This window comes from Cherax quadricarinatus, chromosome 82 (genome assembly GCF_038502225.1).
Source record: "Cherax quadricarinatus isolate ZL_2023a chromosome 82, ASM3850222v1, whole genome shotgun sequence".
NCBI lineage: Eukaryota > Metazoa > Arthropoda > Malacostraca > Decapoda > Parastacidae > Cherax > Cherax quadricarinatus.
The window spans coordinates 10,838,924-10,866,580 of NC_091373.1; the positions used below are offsets into that span (position 1 = coordinate 10,838,924).

Genomic DNA, 27,657 nt, shown 5'->3' on the forward strand with positions numbered 1-27,657 from the left:
CATGTCATTCTACTTTGATCTATTCTCTCTAAATGACCAAACCACCTCAATAACCCCTCTTCTGCCCTCTGACTAATACTTTTATTAACTCCACACCTTTTCCTAATTTCAACACTCCGAATTTTCTGCATAGTATTTACACCACACATTGCCCTTAGATAGGACATCTCCACTGCCTCCAACCGTCTCCTCGCTGCTGCATTTACCACCCAAGCTTCACATCCATATAAGAGTGTTGGTACTACTATACTTTCATACATTCCCTTCTTTGCCTCCATAGATAATGTTTTTTGACTCCACATATACCTCAACGCACCACTCGCACCACCACGAAAATCACTCACTACGAAAGCAAAAGACTTGGCAGACGAAGCAACATCCCCCCAATGAAAAGCAGGGGTGTCACCAGCACGTTAAGAGACCATACAATAAGTGTCAGGGGCCCGAGACTGTTCAACTGCCTCCCAGCATACATAAGGGGGATTACCAACAGACCCCTGGCAGTCTTCAAGCTGGCACTGGACAAGCACCTAAAGTCGGTTCCTGACCAGCTGGGCTGTGGCTCGTACGTTGGTTTGCGTGCAGCCAGCAGTAACAGCCTGGTTGATCAGGCTCTGATCCACCAGGAGGCCTGGTCACAGACCAGGCCATGGGGGCATTGACCCCCGGAACTCTCTCCAGGTAAATTCACCTTTTTTCCCTCATCAATTCTATGATTAACCTCATCCTTCATAAATTCATCCGCCGACACATCAACTCCCAAGTATCTGAAAACATTCACTTCTTCCATACTCCTCCTCCCCAATTTGATATCCAATTTTTCTTTATCTAAGTCATTTGATACCCTCATCACCTTACTCTTTTCTATGTTCACTTTCAACTTTCTACCTTTACACACATTCCCAAACTCATCCACTAACCTTTGCAATTTTTCTTTAGAATCTCCCATAAGCACAGTATCATCAGCAAAAATTAACTGTGTCAATTCCCATTTTGAATTTGATTCCCCAAAATTTAATCCCACCCCTCTCCCGAACACCCTAGCATTTACTTCCTTTACAACCCCATCTATAAATATATTAAACAACCATGGTGACATTACACATCCCTGTCTAAGACCTACTTTTACCGGGAAGTAGTCTCCCTCTATTCTACACACCCTAACCTGAGCCTCACTATCCTCATAAAAACTCTTTACAGCATTTAATAACTTACCACCTATTCCATATACTTGCAACATCTGCCACATTGCTCCTGTATCCACTCTATCATATGCCTTTTCTAAATCCATAAATGCAATAAAAACTTCCCTACCTTTATCTAAATACTGTTCACATATATGCTTCAATGTAAACACTTGATCTACACATCCCCTACCCACTCTGAAACCTCCTTGCTCATCCACAATCCTACATTCTGTCTTACCTCTAATTCTTTCAATTATAACCCTACCATACACTTTTCCTGGTATACTCAGTAAACTTATTCCTCTATATTTTTTACAATCTCTTTTGTCCCCTTTCCCTTTATATAAAGGGACTATACATGCTCTCTGCCAATCCCTAGGTACCTTCCCCTCTTTCATACATTTATTAAACAAAAGTACCAACCACTCCAACACTATATCCCCCCCTGCTTTTAACATTTCTGTCATGATCCCATCAGTTCCAGCTGCTTTACCCCCTTTCATTCTACGTAATGCCTCACGTACCTCCCCCACACTTACATTCTGCTCTTCTACACTCCTAAAAGATGGTATACCTCCCTGGCCAGTGCATGAAATTACTGCCTCTCTTTCTTCCTCAACATTTAAAAGTTCCTCAAAATATTCTCGCCATCTACCTAATACTGTACCTCCATCTCCCCATCTACTAACTCCCCTACTCTGTTTTTAACTGACAAATCCATACTTTCCCTAGGCTTTCTTAACTTGTTTAACTCACTCCAAAATTTTTTCTTATTTTCATTAAAATTTCTTGACAGTGCCTCTCCCACTCTATCATCTGCTCTCCTTTTACACTCTCTCACCACTGTCTTCACCTTTCTTTTACTCTCCATATACTCTGCTCTTCTTATAACACTTCTGCTTTGTAAAAACCTCTCATAAGCTACCTATTTCTCTCTTATCACACCCTTTACTTCATCATTCCACCAATCACTCCTCTTTCCTCCTGCACCCACCCTCCTATAACCACAAACTTCTGCCCCACATTCTAATACTGCATTTTTAAAATTAATAATGTATAATAAAAATGCAAAACTACAATCTGATACTTAAGTATAGTACTTGTCATTACCTAATACATATATACTTAAAATATTGCATCTTACTAGCATGCAAGAATGTTAGTTCAAACAAGTTTATTTCAATTTGAAAAACCAATACTGTACATACTCAAAATACAATTAATATAAAACTTGACAAAGTATACTGGATATTTAAATTCTCATGGCATGGGCTTCTTGTTCTTGAGTTCTGGAAAGGTAAAATAAAAGATGAACATACACTAGTGAAGTCATACTATGTTAGGAGTAAATGTTTAAGTAGCAAGTAGGGTTAGTAGGAGCTTTTATTTACACAACAACCATTACTGAACCTATCAGTATCAGCTATACATGTGGGACTCAGCCTGAATCACACATCTGTGAATATGACATTTGTCTTCTATATTTTGGTGACTGGAGCAATGCATTGTAAATACCACAAGAAAATTATGGTCAATGTCTCATTATTAATCGTTATATAGTTGGAGTAATTTCTTCAGCAGAGTTAAAAATATTTTTATTTTAATCTAAATCAGTTCTTCATGGCATTTATATCATTTTGCTGTTGACTCTGCTACACAAGAATGTGCAGAGATAAAGAGTAGTTGAAGTATGTGCATAATTTTGTACATACCTGCCTGTAGTAGATAATGTACTGGATAAAAACGTTTTTTTTAAATAGTTCAAGGCACATGTACCACACTGATACTGTCACATTATATTAACATTACATGGTTAACTGTTTGTAATACATTTACTTAGTTTTTTAACCTAAAGTTATAAAGTATTAATGTCTGTATTTGTGGTTATGCATTTCTATCAATACTGTACTGTATTGTATAATAGTAACAAAATGTGTTTGCTGCATGAAAGTAACAATGAAAAACAATCATCAATGCAGAAAAAGTGTTTGAACAATTCAGTGTCAGTAACTTGCTGTTAAAGTTAACTGCCAGTTAAAATCTGTGAAAGACCAACCATCATTGGCCTACCATGATTTTATATGGTGATCTAATATTACATTTATGGGGAGGGAGGGGAGGAACTCTAGATCTATAGGTCATACAGCACCAGGAGAATGAGGCAGAGTTGATCCAAGGAAAAGAAGAATCAAGAGCCCCCTCATTGGCATCAAGGCTTGAGAGGTAGGGGTCATACAGCACCTCAGGTTTGATTCAAGTTCAATTCCTTGTATCAAGGAACTTCTTGTGAGAGGGATATGGTGATATAAATGACTGAAACTGTGGTTGATTTAAAAAAAAAAAAAATACTAATATGGCACAGTCTCTGTTTTATATTTGTTATATACAAAAATAAATCTTGAGCAACTTAGTGTATTCTAATTCTAATAATGGGAGAGCACTAAACTCATAGGGGTCACATCATTTAGGAAATGAGAGGCAACCAGGTTCAATCCAAGGAGAGAAGTCTAATTCCTTGGATCAGGAGCTCATCACTGGCATACAGGCATATCCCTAGGAGCAAACTGGTGCAAAACAAGAGATGAGCTTGTCAATGATCCCCCCTCCCCCCAAAAACATCAGCATCAAGATAATTTCTTGATCAGTTAACATTCAAAAGGAAAGAATATCAGTACCTAACAAATGATTTATGCAATCCTAATTAATTTTATTTCTGCTAAGTCTGGAAGCTATAGGTATGCTGTAAAGGCAGCTCAACTAGTCAGATATGATGAGGATAACATGGCATGTGTAAATCCCCTAGGTCACCATATAAGCTCATGGTGGTATACGGCTCATAAAGAATATGCTCCTTTTTCATCATGAAGACGTCGCTTATCAGAGGCACGTTTGTACCCAGCTTTATCTTTAAGTTTGTGGATGATGTGAATGCACAGAACAATGCACATGAGCTGGAGTCCACCCAAAGCAGCAAGGATGGAGCACCAAGTGGCTTTGTTGTCATCCAACCAATATTTGAGTGGCGCTCCACATCCACCCTGTAAAGAACAAAGAATTTACTACATAATTTAATTTTTTTATTATATAAAAACATTTTCTAAATTAAAACTATTATTTCTTTGTATTAGTTCTTGAATACCAAACACATTTCTTTATATGTTGGTACTGGCACCTGCAAATTATTATAATGGGGGAACGCTAAACCCGTAGGAATTTGGCACCTGCATAGCTCCATGTAATACTTGGTGTGTAAATAGTTGGCCTGGCAGAATCTGTTAAAAGCGAATATAGCATTCTCGCTCTTATAGCAGAAATGCTCTGCTGATACATGTGTGGTAGGCCTATGACACCTCAGGCCAGTGGCCTATTTCAGTTCAAATTTGGTGCTTAGGCGAGATAGACATGTGGAGCTGCTGCTCCTAGTGAACACCCCTGGTACAATAAATAGCATAAGTGAGGATGCCTTTCACTTACTCTGTTATCCGGTGAGCTTTTTAAGTGGAAAATCTGAGGTAGTTATGCAGGTAATATTAACTTCAGGTCTACCAAGAGTTAAGAGTTGACCTAGCTTCTCTTTGACCAATTATTTACCAGATAAGTTTCATTTACATTATCCAAGGAGGCAAAGAAGGTAATGTACAAAAGTATAGTGGTACCAACACTCTTGTATGGGTGTGAAGCTTGGGTTGAAAATGTTGCAGCGAGAAGGCGGCTGGCAGCAGTAAAGGGCAATGTGTGGTGTAAATATTATGCAGAGAATTCAGAGTGTGGAAATTAGGAGGTGTGGAGTTACAAAAAGTATTAGTCAGAGGGTTGAAGAGGGGTTGTTGAGGTGGTTTGGTCATTTAGAGAGAATGGATCAAAGTAGAATGACTTGGAGAGCATATAAATCTGTAGGGGAAGGAAGGTGGGGTAGGGGTCGTCCTCAAAAAGCTTGGAGGGAGGGGTTAAAGGAGGTTTTGTGGGTGAGGGGCTGGGACTTCCAGCAAGCACGTGTGAGCGTGTTAGATAGGAGTGAATGGAGACAAATAGTTTTTGGGATCTGATGAGCTGTTGGAGTGCGAGCAGGTTAATATTTAGTGAAGGGATTCAGGGAAACCGGTTATTTTTACATAGCTGAACTTGAGTATTGGAAGTGGGAAGTACAATGCCTGCACTTTAAAGGAGGGGTTTGGGATATTGGCAGTTTGGAGAGGTATGTTATATATGCTTCTAAACTGTTGCATCTAGGTGGCTCTACAAAGACTGATTATGTGTGAGTGAGGTGAAAGTGTTGAATGATGATGAAAGTATTTTCTTTTTGGGGATTTTCTTTCTTTTTGGGCCCCCCTGCCTTGGTGGGAGATGGCCGACTTGTTGAGGAAAAAAAAAAAGTTTCATTATCAGTATTCACACATTATCACAAAGAAATAGGTCAATCTCAAATAAACCCTTGGAAAGCCAAAGGCTAGACTTGGGTTTTCTAAGATTTTTGCCAATGAAAGAAAAAACAGCAATTCTGACTGTGAAAAAAAAAAAAGTTTTTAAACACAAGTAGGGCATGCAGCAGTGAATGCATCAGCCCCAGATACTGTTTGAACCATTATTTGTAATATTTTTATTATGTGCAACTTCAAGATTATTATTTTTATAAACCTCTTCCTTGACTACCTCACATTAGTATTAAGGTTAAATAAAGCTTTTAATACAAGTTAACCACTCTTATCTTGTTTAGATTTGAGTAGTTATTATGTACTAGGATTGATCTGCTCAAAATGCCCCGGCATGATAGTAGCTTTCTTTGTACTTAAACCAAAATTGTAATTACACATTGTAACCTTTACAAAGAAATAAACTCTTTATCTTTTAAAGCCACCTGCCTCCCTCATGGGTGTGTTGATGCTAATAGACAGATAGGTGGGGTGCCTGGTGTGTGGCAAGGGAGGTCAGGCTGGCAGGGTACCTGGGTGTGTGATATGAAGGAGGGAGAGGGGAATTGAAGAGCAAGAAGGAAAGAGGCTGTCAGGCAGGTGCTGGGCATCTCTTGGCAAGGGGGCAGGTAGGGTGGTTGGGAAGATATGTATGATGATGTAAATAAACTGTTAGACCAGGAAGCTGAAGAATAACCACAAAATTGGTGGTGGAGCTAAATTTCCAGTTGAGAGAGAAAGAGGCAGATACAGGAAGAGGATAAGGAAGAACTTTAAGATAAAAAGTTAACATATGTATGAATTTTGTAAACATTTCCATGTTAATGGTAAGATGCAGATATTTTTCAATGAAAAGAACTCTGACAAATCTAGAAACATTTGGTATGCCTGACAATGTCTTATCAGCTCTGTATAAAGTACTGCATGGTTAAAAACAAAAGACCAGAGATGTATTATAAAGTACATATGTATGTCACCACAACCAACTACTGACAACTCTGCATCCACAACACAAGAACCACAGCCATACACTTCAGCCCAATGGTCCAACATCAACCCTCCACACACTTCCATTTCAGTGAGTCACTACTACCAGAACTTAAGGCAAGTTATACTATAATTAATAATTTTTACTAAAATCAACTAGCAAAATTCAAGGTAACCATAATTTAAGCTGATTTTCCCAACTAGGTTCACGCAATGGTACAGTATTTTAATTTACGTGCAGATTTTCAGGAATGTAACCCATTTGTTATGAAGGGCTTATGCCATTCTTTGAAGAGTGGGATACACTTCAGCATGAAGGATGCTGCCCAGACTAATAAGCTGCCACAACTCCATGCTACTGCCAACACTAATATCATGGTCAACCATCACTCCATAAATTCTTGCTGCAAGACTGTTCTTCCACACACAGGAACTCTTTGTGGAAATTTGAGGTGCAACTCAAATTTCAGCATCTACCCATCAAAGTTTAAAATTGTGTCTATCCTACCTGTTGATGGTGCTAGTACCCAACCTATCTTTCAAATGCTGTGAACTCCCCTCAGACTACATAACTGTACACTGCTTTGCAAGAAGAGAAAAGCCAATACCTCCGCAATATCGCAACTGCTAATGCTTTTGTCATACCCAACAAAACATTGTAGATTACAAGGAAGTGCCCAGTCTGGAGTTGCAGATCATGGTGACCCTTACTGCAAAACAGCTCACCTTAACTGCAAAAAAGAGCACCACCTCTGTATGCCCACCAGTGTCCTGTTTTCACTTGGGAGTGCAAAATCTGTTGCTTGAAGGAAAAGGTTATATCCTATAGTCAAGCTGTGACCTGTCTCAAGTTGCTAGTTCCCAGTATAGTATAGTTGTTTCAGTTCATAAAAACACTCTCCAATGTACTGTTGATCACTTTTAAGAGTACCACCTTACATTGCTTTCAAGTTTTCTGTTTCTAGAGTGTAATTGTGTGAAACCCTGGAGGCTTGACCCTGACCTCTTAAATGGAGGGGCTTGTATAAGAATTGCACAAAAAAAAATTCATAAGAATGATGGCTGTCAATCACCTGCTTGAGCTGCTGGGCATTAGTAAAGGTTTCCTGGTTGACCTCCTGAATGGTGTCATAACAAGAGTTGCTTATTGGGTAGTTAGTGTAGGCAAACTCCTTGGGTCCATAAAATCCACAACAGTTGAACTGAAATGTAACAAAATAAACTTTGTTGAAGTTTAATGCAAATATTTTTACAGATAGGTTTATTATCATTATATTTGTGAGGAAGCACTCAACCCATATGGGTCATACAGCACCTGAGGAATGAGAGGCAATCAGGTTTGATCCAAGGAAATTTATATCCAGTCCACTTCCCTGAAACAATAGCCATTCACCATTAAGGAATAGCTGGTGTTAATATACATTATTATATGTATACAGTGGTGTTATATTAAGAAATAACTTAGATAAATGAACAAGGCCAATAATATGATTAACATTAAGGTCTCCAATGATATGTAGTTACATAATCTTCCTTTGAGGTTTAATTAGTAACAGATATAGTACTACATTATCAAATAATACAAGTGTGATATATATTTTTATATAAAAAAGGCACTAAAACTGCTTTTAAGACAAATATTAAAATTTTTCTTATATTGGAGTGCAATAGTCTATCAAATACAGCACAGTTTTTCATTTATGCGGCTAAATATTATTACACAATATTACTATATTTCTTACACCATTCAACACTCACATTATTCTGGATAATATTGCGAGTTCCCTGGTTGACCTCTGCCCACCCATTAATTAGGATGTCATCCAGCTGCAATAAAATTTTAAATTAAATACAGTAACAAAGTATTTAAGAAATTACCTACTAAATCAGCCAGCACTCTGTGTAAGAAAACAGTTGTGCTAGAAGTATTCAGGTGTCAGATAAATGTATTCATACAATTCTATGTACCTAATGATAATTAAAAAACATGTACAAACCTGCATTAATGTATCATTAGCTTACACATCTTGCTTGAGACATTTTTATGTTCACATTAATGTTTTCCCCAACTACGTAAAGACTGAAGGTGTCCCTCAGGGTTGTGTTCTTAGTACCACTCTTTTTTTCTACTCGCTATCAGTGACCTTGCCTCTGTTCTCCCTTCTAATATTTGGCTGTCACTTTATGATGATTTTGCTATAGCTTGCACAGGCGCTGACCATCACCTAGTACGTAGCAGCCTCTCCACAATGCTGTCGACTGTTTCTTACTGCCCCACTACTCATAGGTTTAAATTTTGTTACTAAAACATACCAGATTACTTTTCCTAGATGCTCTGTTGTATTTAATGCTGCGTTATACCTGTATCCCTAAACGATATGCAGTTAGGTACTTGGCCTTCTCTTTGATCAACAGATGTCCTGGAAACCTTACATTACTTCTCAAAGCAACTTGCCAGAGCCGACTAACCACCTTAAAACCCCTGCCCATCACACCCACAATAAGGAAATACTGTATCAACATCCATGGCCCCAGATTATTCAACATCTTACCAGTAGATATCGGAAACACATCTGGAATAAATGTAGAAGTAAGCTAGACAAGTATGTTCACCAAGTGCCAGATCAACCAGGCTGTGATGGATATGCGAGGCAGCGGGCCTCCAGTAGTAACCTGGTTCACCAGGCTAGCACCAAACAAAGGAAGACTCTCAAGACTCATCAAAGGTATCACATTTGCTCTACTGCAGGGGATGGAGCTGGAATTAATTAACCTAATCACAGCACAAGTGAGATATGGAAATATCTTGTTCTCCAGGGTAACCAATACAAACATTGACCCAAACCTAAAGCCAATAATAACCCAACAAAAAGCTGCAGTAAGAATAATCACTAAATCCCATCCCTGGCACCACCCCCCCCCCCCACTCTTCATAGACCTAAACTTACTCCCAGTTCAGTACATCCACACTTATTACTGCTGTGCAATCTACATCTACAGGGCCTTAAACTCTAATAACAACCTTGACCTAAAATGCTTTCTTGATAGTTGTGACAGAACCCACAGGCACAACACCAGACACAAACATCTCTACGACATTCCCCGTGTCCGACTAAACCTTTACAAAAATTCAATGTATGTCAAAGGCCCTAAAATCTGGAATACCCTACCTGAGAACTCTAGAACTGCAGACACATTCATCACCTTCAAAACTACCATTAGAAAACATCTTATCTCCCTGATACACCCCGTCAACTAACTACATGAATACCACCTGGTGGTTCACACTTTCACTCACTCATTTGACCATAAACAGAAATATTAATCTCAATCTTAAAATAATGAATCCTGTGATACTCCAATACTGAAACTATGTACTGTGCCAAAACAAAAACATTCACATTGCTAAACTCACAAACTAGTATTTAGTCACTTAGCCATAATACCAACTTGCCTCATAATTTGTAATATTTTACAATTAAGAATAAAACTAAGTCTGCCCGAAATGCCTAGCCATGCTAAGCGTTCTAGTGGTACACTCTGTAATCATTATTTTACCACATGTAAACCACACAATAACCAAATTTCTGTAAACTCAGCATTGTAATCCTTATAGAGAATAAACTTTGAATTTGAATTGAAAACAGTTCTGGAGTAAGATTCGCCAGCTCTTGGGGGGCAAAGCCCATGCCTACACAGTACCTAACATACATCTTCACTGACGAAGATGATGAGGAAGTGTCTATCAACCTGGATGACCCACAAGACCAAGCCAATTTGATGGGAGAAAATTCTCTCGCACAACAGCAGCAGTTTCAAAATTGACCATTACCAGTGGGTCAACCAATGGATGGATGACAATTTGGTAAACTTCAAACCAATACCATTTGATGACACAACTCTCGAAGATGACCACCCCCTTACTAGACCAATTACCCTAAGAGCGATTGTGCCAAGTCATAGGCAGAATGAGAAATAAAACTCCTGGCCTCTCAGGCATAATAGTAAAGCAAATAAAGTACCTACCCCAAGACTGCACGATGTCTCTGGTAAATATCTATAATGCCATCCTGGCCTCTGGATGTTAAGCCACAACAACTGAAAACAAAGTGGGTATCTACATCAGAGGTACATCGATCACCACCAAAAACCCAAATAAGATCCTGGGCTACGAGATCGACAGATTACTCCACTCCACATTACATGTCACCAAAGAGGTAAACTTCGCAAAAGCCCACCTCAGTCAGGCCCCCCTCTCATATCAAGAAGTACCTACATAAGATAAGATCTATGCTTGAATATTCTTGTGTGTCCTGGGAGACAGTAATGGTGAAGCTGGAGATGCTGTCCTGGGAGACAGTAATGGTGAAGCTGGAGATGCTGTCCTGGGAGACAGTAATGGTGAGGCTGGAGTTTTCGTCCAGGTAGTCGGGAATTATACGCAGGAAGGAATACATATAAATGACCTCATAGGGGACAGGAGCCATAGTAGGGAAACAAGTGTAGTCAAAGATAAGATAAAACCAATATTACAAACTAGAAATACCGCAGGAAATAGCAAACAAGAGGACTCCACTAGCAATAGTGAGGATATATTACCAAAAACAACTGGTGGGAGCTCCATTGTTGGTGCTAGGGAGGATAGAAGTAAGACAGGGAAACATGTACCAACAGGGAATACAGTCACAGAAACCCAAGGCAAACGGAAACCAAGCCTGTGCACATACTATGCACTCGGTATCTGCTGGCATGGGAAATCTGGAAAAACAGATGGGACGTGCAACTATGACCACCCTAGAAAATGCCATGCCCATATGACAACAGGAAAATGCAAACTCCCTTCCTGTAAGCTTTTTCACCCTGAACTGTGTACCTCTTCAGTACAGGAAAGTCTGTGCTATAACTTGAATTGCCAGGCATACCATCTAAAAGGGACAAAAAGATACAAAACATCCAGGCCATGGGAAAACCTGGGTAGCCACAGCCACTCAAGAGGGAGAGGTTTTTTAGTGCCAGGAAGGAAAAAAAAACTGGCAGGAAATGGCAGAAATCGTACACCAAATCCAGTCATTCCTGGAGTGGAACCACAGTCGATGGCCTCCACTCCAAACCAACAGATACAGATACTAATGCCGGAAAAAAAATCCCCCCCCAGTACCAACAATACCACCAGTCCGATAAACATTCTTCTTTGCAAATATACAGGGTCTAAAGCCAGCAACAAACAACAAAATACCTTTCATCCGTGGACTGCTTGCAGAGGCAAAGGCAATGTTCGCGGCTTTCACTGAAACCCACATAAAGGATCACTTGGACAACGAAATATGGATCCCAGGTTACAACCTATACAGATGTGACAGAGTGAACAGGCAAAAGGAAGGGGGGGGGGGTTTGGCCTGTACATTGCAGAGTCACTTGTTTGCACAGAACTGCTAAATGCCTCAAATGATGTAGTGGAAGTTTTAGCAGTAAAGGTCGAGAACCAAAACCTAGTCATTGTGGTAGTCTACAAGCCTCCGGATGCAACATCCCAGCAATTCCAAGAACAGCTGTTAAAAATTGACCAATGTCTGGAAAATCTTCCAGCTCCTGCACCCAACATCTTGCTCCTGGGGGATTTCAACTTAAGGCACCTAAAATGGAGGAATATAGCAAATAATATTGTTGCAGTAATAACACCAGGAGGCAGCTCTGATGAAAACTCACACTCACGCGAGCTTTTAAATCTCTGCACAAAATTCAATTTAAACAAGCAAATAATAGAGCCTACTAGACTGGAGAATACACTAGACCTCATCTTCACTAACAATGATGATCTGATAAGAAATGTCACCATATCAAAAACAATATACTCAGATCACAACATAATTGAGGTTCAGACATGTATGCGAGGAGCCCCAGACCGACAAAATGAGATTAGTCACGAGGGAGCATTCACCAAATTCAACTTCAATAACAAAAACATAAAGTGGGACCAAGTAAACCAAGTCCTAACCGATATAAGCCGGGAAGATATACTAAGCAACACAGACCCCAACTTATGCCTAGAACAGATTAACTCGGTGGCACTCGATGTATGCACAAGGCTTATTCCTCTAAGAAAAAGGAGGAGTAGATGTAAAATAGAAAGAGACAGGCGCTCCCTTTACAGGCGACGGAAAAGAATAACAGAGCGGCTAAAAGAGGTCAATATATCTGAAATGCGTAGGGAGACACTGGTCAGAGAAATAGCAAGCATCGAACTTAAGCTAAAAGAATCCTTTAGGAGTCAGGAATCGCGGGAAGAACTAAAAGCCATAAATGAAATCGAAAGAAACCCAAAGTATTTCTTCTCCTATGCCAAATCAAAATCGAGAACAACGTCCAGTATTGGGCTCCTACTTAAACAAGATGGGTCCTACACAGATGACAGCAAGGAAATGAGTGAGCTACTCAAGTCCCAAGAGATAAGATAAGATAAGATTTCGTTCGGATTTTTAACCCCGGAGGGTTAGCCACCCAGGATAACCCAAGAAAGTCAGTGCGTCACCGAGGACTGTCTAACTTATTTCCATTGGGGTCCTTAATCTTGTCCCCCAGGATGCGACCCACACCAGTCGACTAATACCCAGGTACCTATTTGTTGCTAGGTGAACAGGACAACAAGTGTAAGGAAACGTGTCGAAATGTTTCCACCCGCCGGGAATCGAACCCGGGCCTTCCGTGTGTGAAGCGGGAGCTTTAGCCACCAGGCCACCGGGCCACCCAATATGACTCAGTTTTTAGCAAGTCGCTAACAAGACTGAGAGTCGAAGATCAAAATGAATTTTTTATGAGAGAGCCACAAAATTTGATTAACACAAGCCTATCCGATGTTATCCTGACGCCAAATGACTTCGAACAGGCGATAAATGACATGGCCATGCACTCTGCCCCAGGGCCAGACTCATGGAACTCTGTGTTCATCAAGAACTGCAAGAAGCCCCTATCACGAGCCTTTTCCATCCTATGGAGAGGGAGCATGGACACGGGGGTCGTCCCTCAGTTACTAAAAACAACAGACATAGCCCCACTCCACAAAGGGGGCAGTAAAGCAATAGCAAAGAACTACAGACCAATAGCACTAACATCCCATATCATAAAAATCTTTGAAAGGGTCCTAAGAAGCAAGATCACCACCCATCTAGAAACCCATCAGTTACACAACCCAGGGCAACATGGGTTTAGAACAGGTCGCTCCTGTCTGTCTCAACTATTGGATCACTACGACAAGGTCCTAAATGCACTAGAAGACAAAAAGAATGCAGATGTAATATATACAGACTTTGCAAAAGCCTTCGACAAGTGTGACCATGGCGTAATAGCGCACAAAATGCGTGCTAAAGGAATAACAGGAAAAGTCGGTCGATGGATCTATAATTTCCTCACTAACAGAACACAGAGAGTAGTCGTCAACAGAGTAAAGTCCGAGGCAGCTACGGTGAAAAGCTCTGTTCCACAAGGCACAGTACTCGCTCCCATCTTGTTCCTCATCCTCATATCCAACATAGACAAGGATGTCAGCCACAGCACCGTGTCTTCCTTTGCAGATGACACCCGAATCTGCATGACAGTGTCTTCCATTGCAGACACTGCAAAGCTCCAGGCGGACATCAACCAAATCTTTCAGTGGGCTGCAGAAAACAATATGAAGTTCAACGATGAGAAATTTAAATTACTCAGATATGGTAAACATGAGGAAATTAAATCTTCATCAGAGTACAAAACAAATTCTGGCCACAAAATAGAGCGAAACACCAACGTCAAAGACCTGGGAGTGATCATGTCGGAGGATCTCACCTTCAAGGACCATAACATTGTATCAATCGCATCTGCAAGAAAAATGACAGGATGGATAATGAGAACCTTCAAAACTAGGGAGGCCAAGCCCATGATGACACTCTTCAGGTCACTTGTTCTATCTTCGCATATTTCACCTTTAGAACATCCTGCCCTACAGTGCTGTATGACCCTTGTGGGTTTAGCGCATAGTTTTGATTGTAATAATAATAATAATAATTTAGCTAACACAGAGAATGCATGTAGAGTACAGCACCTTCTAATCACGGTAGTCTAAGCGTAAACTGTGCCACTAATTACACATTTAAAATTTATGTGATAAAAATGGACAAGTTACAGTGAAAAAAAGATTCCGGCTCCCTCTTGAAGGCAGGCTGGGTTCTATTGGTAATTCCCCTTATGCATGGTGGGAGGTTGTTGAGGCCTTGTACATTTATGTTTTCTCTTAGTGTATTCACGGCACCCGTGCTTTTCATTGTGGGTACGTATATTACACCGCCTGCCTAGTCTTTTCCTTTCATAGGGAGTGATTTTTGTGTGCAGATTTAGGGCCATTCCATCTAGGATTTTCCAGATGTTCCTGTATTCCAGGGAGTACAGGTCAAGAGCCTTAAAACATTCCTAGTAATTAAGGTGTTTGACTGAACTTACACGTGCAGTGAAGGTTCTCTGTACATTCTTCAGATCTGCAATTTCGCCTGCCGTGAATGGGGCTGTTAGTGTAGAGCCTAGAGAGAACAAGTGACTTGAAGAATACCATCATTGGCTTGGCATCCCCTGTGGTGGCGCTCGTCTACAGGAGTTGGTCTCCCCAGATGCTCACTGCCAGACGCATGACTTCATCAACCTTATGCTAAAATAATTTGCAACTGACAAATACATTACAGGAAAAATCTGTTGTATGTTGTTTTCCATGTATTTATATGCGATTTTATTTTTGTTGTTGCTGAAACGAGATAAAAAATATTAAAAATAGAGGTTTGATGCAGTAGATAGTACCGCATACACAAATAACCGGCACATAAAAGAGAGAAGCTTACGACGACGTTTCGGTCCGACTTGGACCATTGACAAAGTCCAAGTCGGACCGAAACGTCGTCGTAAGCTTCTCTCTTTTATGTGCGGGTTATTTGTGTATCGTTCCAGTCACGGTATTGTGCCTTTTTGTTATTTATAGTACCGCATCATGAGGCTTGCAGTCACGCAGTCCCCCCATTCTAATTTTTGACGAGCCGCCACTGCAGTTGTTTTGAAGGTTCTCGTTATCCATCCTATCATTTTCCCTCGCTGGGCTGCAATTCTATATCACTACCTCTATATACTTCCAAACACAATTCACAGCATTTTTTTGAAATACCGTGGCAAAGTCATACATACGAGAAAAAGTTTATTTTATTTAGAATATTAACCTGATGAAACCAACACGTCTGGCTAATTTCCAGTACTTCCCACCACACCCTCACTTACTCTCAGGTGCAGGAGGTTGATGGCGATGATACCACCAATTTCCGCAGAAACTGCCAATATCAGCATCGCCAAGTACTGAGGGGTAAAAACATAAATAAAAATAATGTAAACACTGTACTTCAAATATTTCTGGGAAAACCAATTTGTTTACGTAATATATATATATATATATATATATATATATATATATATATATATATATATATATATATATATATATATATATATATATATATATATATATGCAAAACAACCACTGTAAAAAGAGTAGTGAAATTCCAAGCGCTTTCGTGACTACTCACATTATAATGTGAGTAGTCACGAAAGCGCTTGGAATTTCTCTATTCATTCACAGTGGTTGTTTTGCATATTCTGAAATCACCTGTTTACTGTGATCTTATTGCATATATATATATATATATATATATATATATATATATATATATATATATATATATATATATATATATATATATATATGAACACAGATTAAGTTGTAATAAACAATTATCAATGAAAAAACGGAAAAATGGACGGGGGACGCTAACCGTGGCTTGTAACTTGGCAGTTCGACACACTACCGTCTTCACCAGGCTTACAAGAGAAAGAAGTTGGAACTAGTACTTTCTGCACTAAATTCCGTCAGTCACCATCTGTAACCCAATCTGCCGTTAAAGCTTCTGGACTGTAGGAATCGAATCTCCAGCTAGCTGGAGATTCGTCTGTAAAAACTTGCATTTGTGGTCACAGTGGTGCCTGTGCTAACCTTCCTATGGTGTAGAAATATACCTAGTTGGATGAATCTTATTGTGGCTAGCTGGTCTAGTGGCTAACGCGACGGGCTGGAGTTTTGAGACTCTATGACCGCGGGTTCAATCCCGGCCGGGGGTATGGTTTGTTTGCAATCGTGTTATTACGATTTCTTGAGTCCTGTAGGAAGGAGTTCAGTTGGGTTACAGATGTCAATTTACAGGTCACGGTTCGACCCCCCCCCCCTTCCATATTTCTGTTTATTCATTAAATAAATATATATATATATATATATATATATATATATATATATATATATATATATATATATATATACATGCAATGAATTCGTAAGAGCAGGCGAAATATACACAAACACTGATCTCTGGCTGAAGGAGACTCGAACCTACGAACCTTGGAGCAAGGTACGCAGTACTATACCAATCTCACCACACTGGACCAATACCTTCGCGTCCAGCTTGCGCTAGACGTTGATCCAAGGCAGCCAGCTTTCAGGGAGAAGGCTTACAGCTTTTCATCTCATTCCCTGCATGCATCAGCCTTACTAGACATTTTAACAATGCAAGGAATTCGCAAGAGCAGGCGAAATATATATATATATATATAATATATATATATATATATATATATATATATATATATATATATATATATATATATATATATGTCGTGCCGAATAGGCAGAACTTTCGATCTTTGTTTAAATAGCAACGCTCATCTTGCCATATAGGACAAGTGAAAATTTGTGTATGCAATACTTTCGCCAAAATCATTCTGAACCTAACGAAAAAAATATATTTCACTGTGTTTGTTTAGTATTAAATTACTGTAAACAAATCTAAAATATATTTAGTTGGGTTAGGCTAAAATAAATTGTTCTTGTTATAATAAGGTTAGGTAAGATTTCTAAGATTCTTTTGGTGCAAAATTAAATTTTTTTACATTAACATTAATGAAAAAAATATATCTTTAAACGTATAAAAGAAAATTTCAGAAAGGACTTAATTTTAAATGAGTTTTTGCTAATTGACCAGTTTTACATATTCGGCACGACATATATACATATATATATATATATATATATATATATATATATATATATATATATATATATATATATATATATATATATATAAATATATATTATATATATATATATATATATATATATATATATATATATATATATATATATATAAATATTATATATTATATAAATGTTAAATATATTATATATATATATATAATATAATATATATATATTATATATATATATATATATATATATATATATATATATATATATATATATATAAACATTAGACAAGTGAGCTTAATGGAAAACAAGCTGTGAGAGATGGAAATCTTCAGCTCAGGATATTTAACGCGTCATCAAGAGCTATGCAATGTTGCAAAAGCAGAAACAGAGTGTGGGCAAGTTTTCTCAGAGGAGAGGTAGCGTGTTTATGCCAGTCTGTTCCATTAAACATACTGTGTAGGATTACGATTTTGTTTTAATTAATCGTGTACCCTAATAACTATATTTTACTACTGGTATATAATATTAACTAGTGAAGCTGGGTATAGTAGTCACTCATGAGTAAAGATAAAACATTATTGCGAGGCTGTCCATAATTTACCATGACGGCAGTCACAGGTTTTTACAGTAGTTCTCACTCATATGTAATTCAACAGTGATTAACTTGCACTTTCACTCTCAATATTTTGGAAAAAGTTAAGTGTCTCACTGTCGAGGAAGCTGCTGCATCATCATTGGTTACCAATGCGATGATGCTCGCAGGACTAAACCATTTTTGCTTCAATATCAAACGTTCACAACTGTTAAAAAATACATATACACGTTAACATATACATTCATATGTCAAATACCATACAAAGATTTTTTAAAATAGCCATAACATTCTTTTATATGGGAGGGACCACCTCTGATACTAACTGGGTGTTTCATAACCTCAGAAACGAGAATGAAATGGCCTCACTAAAAAAAATTGGGGTTTCTTCATGAAGCTGCTGATTTTTTTTCTACCACCTTTTTTTTTCAAAGAATTTATCTTAATATGCTAGAAATGAGGTTAACATGAATGACTTCGATAGCTCCCTCCAACTTAAATGAGGAAGACCATGTGTCAGGAAGAAGCAGGCATTTCCTCTCTGGATCGCTACATCGAGTCTAATGAAAGAAAATTGGTTGCTGTAGAGTATTTGGTCTTTTTGACAAGTTTATCACCGAATTATTTTAGGAACTTCAGTATACACTCTCCTCGTGATCCAAGGGTGACCAAATATTTCTACTGAAGAGAAGTTATAACATGTCGCGAAATCTCTGAGGGGGTCTGCTACCTGAAGAGCATTCCGGGGATCAACGCCCCCGCGGCCCGGTCCATGACCAGGCCTCCCGGTGGATCAGGGTCTGATCAACCAGGCTGCTACTGTTGGCCGCACGTAGTCCAACGTACGAACCACAGCCCGGCTGATCCGGCACTGACTTTAGGTATCTGTTCAGCTCCCTCTTGAAGGCAACCAAGGGTCTACTGGTAATTCCCCTTATGGCTGGTGGGAGGCTATTGGGCCCCGGGCACTTACTGTATTTTCTCTTAGTCTACTAATGGCACCCCTACTTTCACTGGGGGTATATTGTCTCGCCTGCCAAGTCTTTTGCTTTCGTAGGGAGTGATTTCTGTGTGCAGATTAACGACCAGTCCCTCCAGGATCTTCCAGATGTAGATGATGATGTATCTCTCTCGCCTGTACTCCAGTGAGTACAAGTCAAGTGCTTCCAGGCGTTCCCAGTAGTTAAGGTGATTGATGGAGCTTATATGTTCAGTAAAGGTTCTCTGTACATTCTCTAGATCTGCAATTTCACCTGCCTTGAATGGAGATGTTAATGTACTGCAGTATTCCAGCCTAGAGAGAACAAGTGATTTAAAAAGGATCATCAGCGGCTTTACATCTCTTGTCTTGAATGTTCTCATTGTCCATCCTATCAGTTTCCTCGCAGATGTGATAGTGATACTATTGTGATCCTTGAAGGCGAGATCCTTAGGCATTACCACTCCCAGGTCCTTCACATTACTTTTCTGCTCTATTGTGTGATTAGAGTTTGCAGTACACTCAGTCCTAGTTATTATTTCCTCCAGTTTTCCAAAACGGAGTAGTTGGACTTTGTCTTCATTGAACATCATATTGTTCTCCGTTGCCCATTGGATACCTTGGTTTATATCTTGGAGATTTGCCGTGTCCTTAATAGATGACACTCTCATGCAGATCCTAGTATCGTCTGCAAAGGATGATACGGTGCTATGGTTTACATCTCTATCTATGTCTGACATGAGGATGAGGAACAGGATAGTGGCGAGTACTGTGCCTTATGGGTCAGAGGTCTTCACTATGGCAGCTTCCGATTTAACTCTGTTTACCACTACTCTCTGTGTTCGATTTGTTAGAAAATTGAAGATCCTTCTGCCTACTTTGCCAGTTATCCCTTTAGAACGCATTTTGTGTGCTATTACACCATGATCGCACTTGTCAAAGGCTTTTGCAAAATCTGTATAAATTACATCTGCATTCTGTTTGTTTTCCAGTGCATCCAAAACCATATCATAGTAGTCCAGTAGCTGCGAGAGGCAGAATTGACCTGCTCTGAACCCATGTTGCCCTGGATTGTGCAATTGTTGGGAGTCCAAGTGGTTTGCAATCCTGCTTCTTAGAACTCTTTCAAAGATTTTTATGATGTAGGACGTTAAAGCTATTGGTCTATAGTTCTTAGCTACTGCTTTGGTGCCACCTTGATGGAATGGGGCTATATCCGTTGTTTTTAGTGACTGCGGAATCTCACCTGTGTCTATGCTCCTTCTCCACAGCATACTTTGGGCCCGTGAGAGGGATTTCTTGCAGTTCTTATTGAACACAGAGTTCCACGAGTCTGGGCCTGGGGCTGAATGCATGGGCATGTTGTCAATGGCTTTCTCAAAGTCTAGTGGAGTTAGGGTTATGTCAGAAATTTGGCATACATTGACAGGGTGTTGAGGCTCATTCATGAAAAAATTATTTGGATTGCTTATCTTTTACTGCTACGTCTTTTAAGTTGTCGGCACCACCACCTTCAGCTTCATTATATCGCAAGCAAATGTTGTCCACAGTGGATGTAAATAATCTGTTCATGGTAGTATGGTGACAATGCGGATGTTTCTGGCTGCCTTCAGGTCCGCCCGCCATGCCGCTTGCATGGTTGCTCTCGCTCTCTCTCACACACTGTGACTCGACCCCTGCAACCACACATAAAGGTAAGTACACGCACGCACCCATGCGCGCACACACACCCACGTACACATACGCGCGCACACGCTCGCAAGAATGATATGCTTGTTTTAACCATTCAGTTCGCAATGCTGAATCTTGCCAACGTGGAAATTTATCTCCCATTACTGAATATGCTGCCTCACTTCACTACATTCACCCAAACGTACAATCCTCACATGAGAGAGCCATTTTATAATGAAGAGAAAACGCATATCGCAAACAGCTGAATTTCTTGCTTGACTGCATTTCCCGTGCTTAAAAATAACATGGGTCGTGCAATAACAGAATCATATTTTTAAATACTGTAGGCGGTTTAGGGAAGGAGTCACATTTTATATAGCACACGGATACGTCTGAGAAATAAAATGTACCAGGGTAGCATAAAAAAATGGCAATATCCATAAATGATAGTGACACATTCATAATACTCTGTATTATGAATGTGTCACTAATGTAATGTGCATTACTAGGAATTATAATATTAAATTTGAAAGTACTGCAAGAATATAGTGTAACCAACTAACGGAGACAATATCCAAACATTCTCTTCCCACCGTATGGTTGTCATGTAGGGGGATAATGATTGAATAGGATATAAGTGGGAATATGGGAGTAAGGGATTATGTATAGGCAGGGGAGAGGCAGGCGAGGTGGTAGGAGTGAGATGATTAGCGGAGGTAGGTAGGTAATGACAGGTCAGTGGTGACCACCACGACACTCTCATTAACTCTACACTACTCACTAACATATGCCTCGCCCACTCTTCACTCATATATAAACATAATAAAATATAAGAAAAAAGAATAAATGACGGGGACAGTGAATATTACTATTCTACTCAAACACAGTTTATTATTAAGTCCTTGTACAATAATATATTTGGGAACAGGAGTATATCATTGGGGTTTAGATAAATGGGGTGGTACACATAGGCAGTGAGACAGGGAAATACAATCAACTTGACGAAAATGAATATAACTTACAATATAGCACAGAGGACAGTTCACTACAGGAACTAAGCCACAGGTCCCAAGACCTATACAGCACGAGTAATGCGCCAAGCCAGTACTCTGCCCAATGCCTCCAACAGTCTCCTCCAGAGACTAAAACTCAGTTTTGTGGTGTCCTGGGTAAGCTTGTGTACCATAGTAAGGTCATTATTTCAAAGTTTCTTTAAGATCCTGAAGAAATACTCGTATAGAATAAGGTAAAAAATGTTACAAGACAGGGTTACATAGTGTTGTCAGCTGATCTGCTTTGCAATTTAAACGCGTTTATGTGAATTGTGCTTTGATTTTTATTTTATATACAACACATGAAACATATGATAAATATGGCAGTACAAATACAATATATGTTAACTGGCAGCGCAAGATAATCACAAGTTGTATAACACCTGGTAAAATATGACTGACAAGTTAATATATAACAGCTAGCGACGTGAGAATACAATATAGCATATATAAGATAGTACGTGATAACTGATAATAGCCTCAAGGGTGGCGTAAGTATACTGACAAAGCACCATAGCAAAACATGACCATAACATACAGTTATAAAAAAGGCCAATACCTAACAGTAATAAACTCGCATAAACATTTTTAAAGTCCCTGATAACACTAGAGCAACAACACAACTTTCAATAACACACGACAGCCGTCCTCATACCGTGCGTGTTTTCTTCAACGTTTATCACATCAACAGAGTATTATCATGTTTGTCAAAACGCTAGCGAGTCAACGGCTTAATAATGGTCCAGGACGGACAAAAAATATATATTTTAGTTTTAATTTGCGGGTTAGTTATGAAAATTTTCAACCATTGTACTAAGATTTATTCTTTAAAGGCGTCTAATTTCTTAAAAAATAGATTTTATCTAAGCGCCCTTAACCCGCAACGCATACTAGGCTGCCTAGTAAAACGTGCACTAGCACGTTTGAAGTCTCAATGACTTCATTGTATGTATGCAGACTAACATCAAGAAAATGCTTTTGAGATATCCATATCGTCACAATGAGTATTGGAGAAAAAAAACACGGAATATGGTATTGTTGCTACCTCGATACCCACTTAACTATAATAAAGTACTTGGGGAAGCACGCAACACGGAATATGTAGGAGACACCCTTCCGGTAGAAGCCAGGGGTAATTTTTTTTTTTAAACAAATTCACTGATAATGTAATAAGGTCATTATTACCAAGTTTCTTAGCTAACAATGTTGTGGCTCAGTTATTGGAACCCTTGATGTACCTCAGTAATCTTTTGATTACCACCCATATGACTGGTTTGGGGGTGCATAATAAAACTATCTAAAAATTACCTACCGAAGACACGCTTCCATTAATGTTTCACGCATATACCAACATTTTTAACCGTACTGAAACAACCGGTAGACAAGACAAACCCAAGAACACCTGGAAAATCCGAGAGGGACTAGTCCCAAATTTGCACATGAAAATCACTCCCTACGAAAGCAGAAGACTCGGCAGGAGATGCAACATTCTCTAATGAAAAGCAGGGGCGCCACAAGTACGCTAAATGAACATAATAAGTGTCAGGGGCCCAAGACTGTTTAACTGCCTCCCAACATACGTAAGGGGGATTACCAATAGACCCCTGGCTGTTTTCAAGAAGGCGCTGGACAGGCACCTGACCAGCCGGGCTGTGCTTCTTACGTCAGCTTCCGTGCGGCCAGAAGTAACAGCCTGGTTGATCGGGCCCTGATTCTTGCGAGGCCACAGGGGCGTTGACCCCTGAAACCTTCTCCAGGTATACTCCAGGTAAGAACTGTTGAAAAAAATACTGGAACAGTTTTCCGCTGAACAGCTGTTTGTAATTTCAAATACTTGAAGCAAAATTACAGAACGAAGAGCTGAGAAAATTAATGCTAGAATAATTTCATTAGCTAGAGACTGAAGGAGAGTGACACTTAGTCCATCTATCATGCTGGATACATCTTTGATGCATCCAGCAATATCAGTAGACTTGGATGTTACTACTACTGTTTGGTTTCGGCAAGGCTCCAGCTACTCTCGGTGTGTGCACCGCCAGCTGATGTAACCATAACTAAATGTAAATTTTGTTAAATGAACTAGTCACATTCTGCGTCAAAAATATTAAAAAAAAATGGCAAAGAATTTTATCCATAATGGCATATTACAAGCCATTCTGAAAAAAAAATATCTGGCTTTACATGATGTAAATAACTTAACCACAAACTTTTCTAAATTCAACCATAAATTGTTAAATATATGGTATTATAAATTCAAAACTACACAGAAGCTACACTGTAATGTTTGTGCGAAAGATTTCACGTCTACATCAAAAACTCATTACAAATGTAATGAGTTTTTGTAACCATTATGTGCTTCGTAATATTTTGACTACCACTACGACCTACAGGATGGATATGGGGTGAATAATAAATCTATTAAAATAACTTGTAGCACATAACATTAGAAATCGTCACAATGAGTTTTGGAGAAAAAAACACGGAATATGGTATTGTTGCTACCTCGATACCCAGTGCACAGTAATCTTATAGGCAACTCATAATAGGGATGAAGCAATGCATTAAGTTCTAAGCTTTGCCATTACAATATCTGGAGGGAAAGGAGATGGTAAAGATTATTTTGGTGATGAGGCACAATTAAATATTACATATACCAAGGTGTACAACTCTATTTTTATACAATGAATTTATTTTAATATCGATTTTAGATATTAAAGTTGTCTTGAAGTTAGTGCACAGGTTACCTGCACTTTTATAACTTCGTGACAATGATTGGCTTTAAAAACAACTAACAATAACTATCGTACTGATAGGAGAGAACATGGCACGTATCAACCATACATGACACATCACCCATTCATGACACTACATCCTCATATGTATCACCACATCCTATATTCGAGGCACCACACCCCATACCCGTAACACATCACCAATACGTGGCACCGCATCTTTCGTACGTAGTTCCATATCATTCACACGCGGCCGCAGATGACCCACAGGTGACGCCACTTCTCATGCGTGACACATCACCCATACGTGGTCCCATATAATAATAATAATAATAATATCTTTATTTACTACAAGTACATGTACATGGTATACAGGCCTAGCTGACATCAATAACATACTACTGTATAGAAAGCCCTTTGTTATGCTCAGCATTTCGGGCAAATTAGATCAGTGTCCCAGGATGCGACCCACACCAGTCGACTAACACCCAGGTCCCTATTTTACTAATGGGGAACATAGACAACAGGTGTAAAGAAACACGCCCAATGTTTCTACTCTGGCTGGGAATCTAACCCAGGCCCTCGCCATATGAAGCGAGAGCGTTAGCCACCAGGCCAAATGTGTATCACCTATGCGTTGTCCATTTCTCATACGTGCTCCTGTATCACTGCATGTAAACCAATATCACCTATATATGGCCCCGTGTCAACCATTCGTGGCACATCACATATGTGACCCCAGATCACCACCTAAACCTGGCACTCCCACCGTCACACGAACCTGTCTCATATCGCGAAAAAAAACTTTTTAAACAATGAGCAAACACCATCACGCAACGTTACGCCAACTATTGCAATGAGTTTGTGTGTGGTGAACGTGCCTCTGCATAACAACACAGCACAAATCACGTCAGGTGATAGCTCGAGCTATTATATTCAGAGTGCATGAGGCGCGCTACCGGGATGGGCGTGACCACCCACATCACTGTGTCTGGTGTAGGCTAGTGGGCAACCCATTTTCGCACCACTAGTGATACACGTGCAGAATTAAACGTTTCCTGATGCAGCTCAGTCACCCTCTTGTCAATGTGTCGCGGTCATTTTTAAATTTGTTGTTCAATTCACTTTTTTTTTTAACAAGGTTAACGTAACTTATCCAATCAAGCCTTAAAATAGCGAAAATATCATCAAGTTTACTGGGAATGTTTAGAAATTAATGTTGGGAATCGCGATAGCAAATTAACGAAGTCAAATAAGGCTAACTTGCAGTAGGCTGCCTACAACTGGGTTGCGGAGGGCGATGCTCTCACCAGTGGAGAGGGGAAAGGAAAAGTAGTTTTTGTGCTCGCTAAAATGACATGTGATGGTGGCGGTGGGCAGGGCAGAACGATGATTAGTATAATTACAAAAAATTACTAAACCAGTATGGTTTATTCAGCGATGCGACAGGAGGGGGAGCGCTACACCTGCATGGGCTATAAAGCACTGGGGAAATGAGAGGCAATCAGATTCAATCTAAGGAAATGGAAAGTAAATCCAATCCCTTTAATTAAAGTTCCTCACCAAAGTCAAGAAACTAACCTTGAAGGAGACAGATAAATGAATTCTCACGTCGTAGTTCATCGGGAATGTGAAGCAACGTAAATGTTTAAGAAACAGAAGAAATGAAATGATTTAGAAAAGGAAAGCCGTATTATGAGGATAGGTTGAGCAACTACAAGTAGTCAGCTTAAAGGTTTTCACCGCAGCCATCTTTCTAAACTGACGTATTTACGTGTGATCTGACATTTGCATATACTTAAATATTCCTTCATATTCTACCCACTGATGGCTTCAAGGTTGATCGACCCATCGACTTAGACTAGATGTCCTTGGTAGCTAGTCTAGTCAAGTCAGGCTTTTAGTGCTTGCAACACAATTCAACGTAGGCACCATAGCCCAGGTAATAATAATAATAACAATAATAATAATAATAATAATAATAATAATAATAATAATAATAATATTTTATTCATGAGCGCCTGCTCTTTCAACAAATTCACAATCGCTTGCACACCAAGCCATAAATGGAACATCAACACATGGGAAACAAATGTTAGTGTAATGCAAGAGTAAGAGTATGATCATTAAGATCATTAGCACTAGCAAAGAGATGTTCTCTTAACTGAAATTTTAGAGCATGACCAGATTCATGACTTAACAGACGCATTCAACCTACTGAAATCGGTCAGATAACCAAAAGCTCCAGCTGCGGGTATCATATGACTAAGACCCGTGTCAGTAAACACTTGTCCTGTTTCCTGACAAACCTCACCTAACCTACTGAACAATCCAGGAGTTAAATAAGGAAAGGGTCTTTCTTCAAATGATTTCTCCAACAACAGGAGGTTTAATCAGTTTAAAAGGGCCAGCCACAATACGCAGAACATCGCCGAGTGCGATGTAAAGGGTTCATTCAACTAACTTTAAATGTTAATAAAAAGTCTAAATTCAATTCTTGCCTCAAAAGTGAGCCAATGCAGCTCAGTAGGGACAAGTGGAAACCCAAGATTCAGTACAGACTAAAGTCTTTTTAACAAGTACTTAGGCAAACCCACAAACGATTACAAAAATCAAGTTGAGAGAAAAATGCATGGATAAGGACCAAACTACTATGCTTATCAAAATATTTTGACTACATACTGATTACGAATGCGAAAATGACAAGATTTTAGCAATTTGAGTGATGTGTCTAACAAATGACAATGAAGAATCTAGGTTAACACCCAGATCTTTCACTGATCTCACAGGATGCAAACAGATAATCAAAGGCACCAAAATCTCTAAGTCTGTGCTTCCCTGAGGTTCACTCTGCTTTACCTTCATTTAGCTTAATTTTTCTACTTGTCATCCAAGTCCGAATATCCAGCAAAAAAGAACTAAAGCAAAATTTTGCATCTTCCACATTTAGAAC

The 27,657-nt window shown here is 39.3% G+C and overlaps 1 protein-coding gene across 1 annotated transcript in view; it reads right to left on the reverse strand.

Annotated features, from left to right (window-relative positions):
• Nucleotides 1-881: 881 nt before the first annotated feature.
• LOC128702837 (tetraspanin-18B) overlaps nucleotides 882-27,657 on the reverse strand; it is an 84,925-nt gene continuing 58,149 nt past the window's right edge. The window contains exons 4-7 of the mRNA XM_053797263.2: nucleotides 15,869-15,943; nucleotides 8,342-8,410; nucleotides 7,657-7,785; nucleotides 882-4,225 (exon numbers count right to left, since the gene is read on the reverse strand). Of these exons, the coding sequence (XP_053653238.2) occupies nucleotides 4,022-4,225; nucleotides 7,657-7,785; nucleotides 8,342-8,410; nucleotides 15,869-15,943 (477 nt within the window). The 3' untranslated portion in view covers nucleotides 882-4,021. The remainder of the gene's footprint in view (nucleotides 4,226-7,656; nucleotides 7,786-8,341; nucleotides 8,411-15,868; nucleotides 15,944-27,657) is intronic.